This window comes from Oryzias melastigma, linkage group LG4 (assembly GCF_002922805.2).
Source record: "Oryzias melastigma strain HK-1 linkage group LG4, ASM292280v2, whole genome shotgun sequence".
NCBI lineage: Eukaryota > Metazoa > Chordata > Actinopteri > Beloniformes > Adrianichthyidae > Oryzias > Oryzias melastigma.
This window is the reverse complement of record NC_050515.1, coordinates 2,661,896-2,670,605: the sequence shown is the minus strand read 5'-3', so window position 1 is coordinate 2,670,605 and position 8,710 is coordinate 2,661,896. Positions and strand designations below refer to the sequence as shown.

The following is an 8,710-nucleotide window of genomic DNA, read 5'->3' as shown; positions in this document are numbered from 1 at the left end:
AACTTATTTTTTTCAAACTGATAATTATTTTGTTAAGATTAATATTTTTTTAAATATACAATTTTATTTTTCACATTTTCAACAATTTCTTTAAGTTTTAATGTGTACTTTAGAGTTTTAAAATGTTTTCATTTTTTCAAATTTACAATATTTCTGTCACGAAAATTATTTTTTTTAATCTTTATTTTTTTTATTTTTAGTAATTCATTCAAGTTTACAATGTGTATTTCTAAAGTGTTTTTTACAAATGTCTTTTTTTAAATTTGCAATATTTTTGTCCAACTTATTATTATTATTTCCAAATATAGAATTTTATTTATTCCTTCAGGTTTACAGATTGCACTTTCAATTCTTAAACTGTTTTCAAACCTTTTTTTTAATCTATAATCTCTGTATTGTTTTTAATTTTCTCTTTTTTTAAACTTGTGATCTGGTTTTTCATGTACTTTAAATTGATCCTAATTTGACCCCATAGATCTCATCTGAAATCACCAACAAAAACAAAAATCAAACAGTCCATGTGAAGATTCATTGAATTCCCTGAAGATGAAATAAATCTGCAGATGAATAGACTCCAGTAAACTTTAAAGAAGAGTTTTGCTGTTAAAGTCTGTTTTAAAACATTACATCATCCTTCATCTCCATGTAGATTCAGTAAAATATCCCTCAGAAAAGCAACACTTTCTGCCGCTTCACACATCAAACATCCTAGTGACTTTTAGGGCAGATTAACATAAACAGGTATTAGGATTTCCCAAAAGGATGTGCAGTGTTTGCTATAATAGGATATTGCTATGTGTCCTTAATTGAGGCTTTGGCGCTGCCCTCTGGCTCACCCTCTAGTTATCAAATGCAGTTTTTATCTTACTGAAAATCCTCCTCGGATGCCAGGGCCGACTGTGTCCGAGTCCACAGTGTGGGATTAACGGCTGTTTGATCAAGTTCAAAGGCAGGCGGCGCTGGATGGACTCATTATAGAGCCAGCCAAAAGCAGCCCCGGTGTTCTGTACATGGAAAGTCTTTAAATAACACCTCTCAGTACGTCTGAGTCCACTCCGGGTGCTCCTGGAAATAACATTTGCACCAGTTCTAGCACTCAAACCAAGACAGGCGGACATTTTTATCCTGCTGTGGCAGAGATATTTCGGGGGTGTTATGTTGGTAATCCTCCAGATACTCCGTTTGAGAACATCCCTGTAGTGAGAGCTGCAGCGTCTGCATGTTTAACTAGTTGTCCTTCAAGATTCGTAGCCTTTATTCTGAAATCAGCCTCATTTGTTTTAACATGAAGCAGAGTGTTCTGCTCTGTCATTGTGAATTTAAATTCCTTCTTTCTTTCATCCATAATCCAAACGGTACATATATAGAATAGTTTCAGTAAATGTCACGTTTTTGTCTCATGTAAACTGTGAATGTATTCACTCACTTTGACTTTTCAGATCTGTGCCACTGTGTTGAGTTAAAGTGATCCCGAGGGGATCCACTACTTGGATCTTGGTGCAGTATTTGGCAGACGCAGTGGAGATCGTACCCACACTTTAAGTCTCGGTGCAGTAATTAGCAGGAGTTGAGGTCATGATGGGAACAATTCAAGATTTAGCGCAGTATTTGGCAGATGCAGTAGAGCTCGTACCCACACTTTAAACCTTGGTGCAGTATTTGGCAGATGCAGTAGAGCTCGTACCCACACTTTAAACCTTGGTGCAGTATTTGGCAGATTCAGAAGTGATGAATGACAATACCCACTGTTCAGATCTTGGTGCAGTATTTTGATAGATGCAGAGTAGATGGTACCCACACTTTAAACCTTGGTGTAGTATTTGGCATGAGTTTAAGTCATGATAACAACAATTCAAGATTTAGTGCAGTATTTGGCAGATGCAGAAGTGACGTTACCCACTGTTTAGATCTTGGTGCAGTATTTGGCAGATGCTGTAGCGATGGTACCCACAGCTAAGTTCTTTCGAGTGCAGTATTTGGCAGGAGATAGGGTATTGGCACACACAATTTAGATCTTGGTGCAGTATTTGGCAGATGCAGAGTAGATGGTGCCCACACCTTAAACCTTGGTGTAGTATTTTGCAGGGGTTTAGGGGATTGATACCCAAGGTTCTGATCTTGGTGCAGTATTTAGCAGGAGTTGAGGTCATGATATTAACAATTCAAGCATTAGTGTAATAATTAACACTGTGCAGAAGTGATGGTACCCTGGGTTTAGAATTTGGTGCAGTATTTGGCAGATGCAGAGGTGATGGCACCCACACTTTAAACCTTGGTGCAGTATTTAGCAGGAGCTGAGGTCATGATAGGCACAATTCACTCACTGGTGCAGTATTTGGCTGAATTAGAAGTGACGGTATCCACACTTTAAACCTTGGTGCAGTATTTGGCAGGAGTTGAGGTCAGATAGGAACAATTCAAGATTTAGTGCAGTATTTGGCAGATGCAGAAATGCTTAGATCTAGGTGCAGTATTTAGCAGGAGTTGAGGTCATGATATGGGTAATTCAGACGTTAGTGCAGTATTTAGCAGATGTAGAAGTGACGTTACCCACGGTTTAGATCTTGGTGCAGTATTTGGCAGATGCTGTAGCGATGGTACCCACAGCTAAGTTCTTTCGAGTGCAGTATTTGGCAGCAGATAGGGTATTGGCACGCACAATTTAGATCTTGGTGCAGTATTTGGCAGATGCAGAGTAGATGGTGCCCACACCTTAAACCTTGGTGTAGTATTTTGCAGGGGTTTAGGGGATTGATACCCAAGGTTCTGATCTTGGTGCAGTATTTAGCAGGAGTTGAGGTCATGATATTAACAATTCAAGCATTAGTGTAATAATTGACAGACGCAGAAGTGATGGTACCCTGAGTTTAGAATTTGGTGCAGTATTTGGCAGATGCAGAGGTGATGGCACCCACACTTTAAACCTTGGTGCAGTATTTAGCAGGAGCTGAGGTCATGATAGGCACAATTCACTCACTGGTGCAGTATTTGGCAGGATCAGAAGTGACGGTATCCACACTTTAAACCTTGGTGCAGTATTTGGCAGGAGTTGAGGTCATGATAGGAACAATTCGAGATTTAGTGCAGTATTTTGCAGATGCAGAAATGCTTAGATCTAGGTGCAGTATTTAGCAGGAGTTGAGGTCATGATATGGGTAATTCAGACGTTAGTGCAGTATTTAGCAGATGCAGAAGTGATAATGCCCCGAGTTTAGAATTTGGTCCAGTATTTGGCAGACGCAGAGGTGATGGTACCCGAAGGTCAGACCTTAGGGCAGTATTTGGCAGGAGAAGAGGAGATGGTAACCCACAGTTTAGATCTTGGCAAGTATTTGGCAGGAGTTGAAGTGATAGTACTCACAGTTTACATCTTAGTGCACTATTTGGCAGGAGCTGAGGTGATGATACTCACAATCGAAATCCTGGTGCACTATTTGGCAAGAAGATGGTTTTGTCAATTACTACTGGGAACTGTTTTTGACACGTATAAAAAAAGTGGACATAGATGTCTTTTCTTAATAAAAACTTGAATTTCAAATCCATAAAAAGATCTAATCTATTGATCTGTCAGAGACACATAATTTTAAGTTCCTGCCTGTGATTGGTCTAAAAGTCCAGATGACTGCGCATGCATGTGAGCCCATCATTGACATGTGTAACAGAAGCTAAATAAATAATTCTACCTGCATAAAGGTGGAGAAATTGTTGTTTGACTGTATCAATAAGTCGTCTGCTTAATGAGATTCTGTTGTTCAAATCTTCCTTGATTTGCTTTGAGAAAAACCTTTTTATTCAACCATTTGTCATTTAAAGCTGGATCTGGTTGTGTTTGACTCCATAACCAACACCAGTTACTCTCTGAAATGTAAACACTAAATAAGTGCAGTACTATGTGTGTGTGCTGCTTTTCAGTGTGTACATAAATGTGTTTGCATATTGATTCCCATCAGTGTGAGTTTGACTCTTTGTGTGTCTGACCACAGCTAAAAAAAGAGATCCATCTCCTCCTCTGCTGTGCTGGAGGAGCTGCCTCTATCTGCTCCGTTCCACCTTAAGAGGAGCTTTAGCAGCCTGTCGTGTTTGTGTTGAAGCCAACAGGCACAATATATTACAGTCTAGGGCTTGCTGCTGAAAAGCCCGCTGGATCCTCCACTGACCTGCTGTTCTTTCCTGCCTTCCTCTTGCATTTTTTTTCCACATTTAGATTAAAAACAAAGCCCTCACTCTCTCCTCTCCCCTCCCTCCTCTTCCTCCTTCTTCCTCTTCTTTTTTTATTTCCTCCCTGCTGCAGTCAAGACTTCAGTGTGTCAGAGAGAGGCTGCAAAGGAGGAGAAGCAGAAAGGAGGACTGTTTATGTTTGGAGGATTCACCAACAGACTGTGGGGTGAAGGAGGAAGAGTCCGCAGAGGAGGACGAGGGGACATGTCATCACGCCTGGACCCCAACTGATCACAAGCTGAGGCAAAAAAAAGAGGGGGAAGACCCCCGGAGAGGACGAGGAGGAAGTGGGACTGTGGACGGAGGAGGTACGCTCGGATGTGTCCTGACGTTGTTGGATGAAACCAGTCGACTGATCCTCGTTTGTGTGTCAACAGGGATTTTAAAGAGAGAGTGGAGATCCGGACCGGCCGTGGGGAGGTGTGTGTGTTTGTGCGTGAAGGTGTGTGGCTGCGGAACCAGTGGAGGGCAGAGGAGTGGAGGGCCAGGGGACTAACCTGGCCATCAAGCGGACTGGGAGCCTCTCCTCTCCTGGGATCATGTACCCTCAGGGAAGGCATCCGGTAAGACCTCCAAACTCTCCCTCTCACACTTTTCGGGTTTCCGACGTCAGATCTGTCCTTGTTTGTGTTTGGCTGCTCTGCTTGTCCCCCTCTGGGTCAGCCGAACGGACAGTGAGGATAGGAGGTGATAAATGATAGGTGCTGGTGTCTGTGCAGAGAGAGTCACCTCCTCCCTCTTCATCATCTGGAACCAGGTTCCTTTCAGATCTTGTTGCTGTTGAGTGGCTTAAAACTGGATCTCCACATGCACACACACAAACACAACGCTGTTTATCCTGTGGTGTGTGCGGCTCCTTTCATGTGTGTCCAAAACTCACTGTGCTGCAAAAACAGGCCCCGTAAAAAAAGTCAAAAATTCTTGAAATTTAAAAAGAAAGTTCTTTAAATTCTCAAAAAAATCAGCCAACTGGCTAAGAAAATTGTCTTAGGAACACAAGGAAATTCCAGAGAAACTGAAAAACTTTCTTAAAACATAAAATCAGATTTTTTTTTTTCATTAAAGAAGAAACTTTTTACTTTCTGTACCCTAGAACACTTTTACTAAAAATGTTTTGCTGGATCATTTTTACCCAATAAAAATATTTGATATAAATAGGATAGATTAGAGTAGATTTATTTTGTTTTAAACTGTGATTTATGTAACAAAATGGAAAATAAATACATAAAGATCCTAAAAATGTGCTTGAAAATGACTGAAATTTTATAATTTGAGATCAAAAATTCCTCAAAAGTAGTAATATGTGAGGGTTTACCCAGGGACCCTCAGAAAAATGCAACATATTAATAATCATGTAAATACTTTTAAAATCACGCGGCGATAGTACTCCAGGGTTAAGATTTGTGTTTCTGGTCTGGATGTCTAGTTGCTCCTTCTGTTGCTAATCAAACTCTCCGATTCATTTATGCATTTCTCAGTTTTGCTTAATGATTGTCTCAAACGGGCAGACAGCTGGTTCCACATGCAGCAGGTTTGTTGGTTCAGACAGGAACTAAGAACAGCTGAAAGTCCACAAATCTAAATCAGGGTCAGAGGTCAATCACGAGCATGGGAGCATCAAACAAGAGACTCGAGTCGAGGGTCGGGGCAGGCGGCAGGTAATCGGAGTCAGAAACAGAAGATCAGATCCAGATAGAAACGCTCGGTAATGCCGGGAGAGTGGCACAAACAATACTTCGCGCTGAGTGAAGCTCTGTGTAGTGCTTAAATGTCCTGTGGGTGATTTAAATGGGAGTCAGCTGAGCGGCATCTGGGGAGTGTGCGTCGGGGTTGCTGGGAGATGTAGTGTCTTCAGTATTCTGGAGATTTCTCCCGCCGGTGACCACAGAGGAAACAGATCGCTGACTCCTGACAATTATCTCACGTCAGGAGTCTGTGCACAGCTGCCTTCTCTTTCAAAGTCCCTCCTCTTCCTCAGCCTCACCTTTCACCGGTGGTGCAGTTACACAGCAAAACAGGGAAAGTACGCTCACCTGAGGAAAGAAATGATCTGTCTATGCTGCAAGGTTTTTACTTCAAAATAAATCAGAATTTAGAAACAAGGAGTTCCGCATTCGAAACTGGAAATTACGCAAAAAAAAAGCAAACTGTTTGATAGAATTACTCGAAATACGATCTTTTTAACCCTTTAACACCTGAAGCGTCACCATTGTCGCTTAAACACAAAATGCTGTAACTTTTCAACCGGTAACACAATCAACATAATTCCAGCAGATGTTGTAGCTGCTTTTCTCCAACAGAATCTGCTGGAATAACATTTATCGTCTTAACGGTTGAAAAGTTACAGTAAATGACAGAACATAAACACTGGAGCTCCGGTGTTTAAGGGTTAAACCCCAATAAGAAGTTTTTTTTGCTGGTTCTAAGCAAACAGTTGGTACTTTTTAAGTTTGTACTAGATCTGTTAACACGTTAATGCATACAAGTAATTTAAAAAAATAATAACATGGTAAAATTTCTAACGCTAGTAACCGTCTTCCACCAGTTCAGGCTTCTTCAACGTGCATTCATTTCTGATAATGCTCACTTTGTCGCGCTTTATCACGCTTATAACATGGTCACATACAAAATAAACTAAAATTCAATTGATTTTTAGTACTTTATTCTTGTTATTATTTTAGGTTTAGATCACTTTCTCACAGAAGGGTGACTATTTAATAGGTAATGCGGCCTGTTGTCACGGTAACACAACAATGCGTGGATAGAAAGTTCACCTCTTCCCGCTTGTTTTTGTCCAGAACATGAAAGAAAAGTTTGTTTTGAAGAAGTTTGCACATAAAGAATAGTATGACTGAACCTTATTTTTTAGGCGGGTATCCACACCCAGCAGCCAATCAGAATCGAGTATTCACCCGGACCGTTTAAAGTACAGAAACATGTTTCTAATGGCTGAATGTCAACATCTCTGTTTTCTTAGAGTAATACTGCAGACATAAAAGTCTGTAGAGTTCTGCTTATCTTACTGTTGATGTGTTTTGTGCTCACACGCTTCTGACTTTATGTGTTAACACTTAAAACTAAAATTAATAAATTCAAGACAATAAAATGAAGGCAAACATTTTCTTTATGTTCAAGAGCTGCATATTTACCTAATAAATCATTATGATTAATAGTATTAATAGATTAATAGATTAATAGTAATTAATCACAACCCAAAAGTGTGATTAGTTAATTTTGATCAAAGTGACAAAAAACTAGTTTAATAAGTGACTCATTTTAGAACAAAATGTGAACAAAATAAGAATCTATGTTGCTCCACCTTCATAAATCCTCATAAATCTGCATTTTTGTTTTAAAAAAATGAAAATGAATGTTATTATTCATTTATTAAACTTAAAAGTAAAATTCTTACCATCGAATCAAAAATGTTTTTTTAGTTTAAATCAAGTTTTTCCTTTCAAAAGAATTTTGACTCAATTTCATATTAATTCTATTATTTTTAGATTACAACTCTTAATAAGATTTTTAAAAAAAATCTGAATTTTGAGAAAAGCTTGGAAAATGTGGATTAAAGAAAAGAGAAAACAAACCTAAAATATCTTTAATGTCCAAAAACTAGATTTTTTTAAATTGTTGCAAAGATCAAATAGTTCTTAGTGTTTTAAATCAAACTGAATAACAGCTGGATAGTCCGCCGGCTCGTTTACTTCTGCTCGCTGTGATCAGATTGGGTTGTCTTTATATCAGCCACAAATGGGTCAGCAGTCAGTTCGCCTCAGAGTCAGCCACCCAACCACTCAGTCAGTCAGTCAGTCAGTCAGCAAGCTGCCTAGTTTGCAGCCAGTCAGCCAAGTATCACATAGAATTATGAATGACATTTTCACAAGAGGAAGGCATGAGGAATCAATTATATGTACAGAGAGAATGCTAATAAGTCAGCCGCTGGAAAGAGAAAAAAAAATCCAGTGGAGCTGGAAGAAAAAGGGAGAAAGTGAAACATGTGAGAGCCCAGAACGAAATAAAAGAGACAAAGAGTCGAGTTAAAAAGAAAAAAAAGGAAAAGCTGTGCCGGAGGTTGAAAGAGAAATGAAAATGAGTGAGAGATGAGGAGTAAAAAGCCAACATTCCTCTGTTCTCCGCCTCAGAAGGGAGCGGAGAGCTTCCTGCTGCGATGCTCTGTGATTGTGATAAAGTTCAGCAGCAGATCGAGGCGGCCGCCGATCGATAGCCCCCCCCCTCTCACTCTTTCTTCACGTTTCTCCATTTCTCTTCCTCCCTGTAAGCAGAACTTTATTTCTGGTGTCGCCATGAAATGTGATCTGCAGGAAGGTGCGAAAGCGTCCACAACACCGACGCCCTCGTGTGTGTGCGCTCGTCTTTCCATCCTTTCTGCTGGTTGGAGGGGTAGTGTTGGTGTGTTCTCCATGTTTCAGTTGAAAGTTTTTGAAATGTTCTGAGCTGCTCGTCTGGCACCAAAAGACTTCCACGTTCA

At 40.0% G+C, this 8,710-nt stretch overlaps 1 protein-coding gene across 6 annotated transcripts in view; it reads left to right on the top strand.

The window, feature by feature from the left end:
• The window catches only part of tle2b (TLE family member 2, transcriptional corepressor b), a 154,269-nt gene that overhangs the window by 27,738 nt on the left and 117,821 nt on the right, over window positions 1–8,710 (top strand). For 4 of the 6 annotated variants that reach the window (XM_024278862.2, XM_024278861.2, XM_024278860.2 and 1 more), the window contains exons 1-2: window positions 4,101–4,526; window positions 4,596–4,781. In XM_024278862.2, coding sequence (XP_024134630.1) covers window positions 4,758–4,781 — 24 coding nt within the window. In that variant the 5' untranslated portion in view covers window positions 4,101–4,526; window positions 4,596–4,757. Of the gene's footprint in view, window positions 1–4,100; window positions 4,527–4,595; window positions 4,782–8,710 lie in introns of those variants that run through there. The other 2 variants (XM_024278858.2, XM_024278859.2) reach the window with 1 other exon arrangement.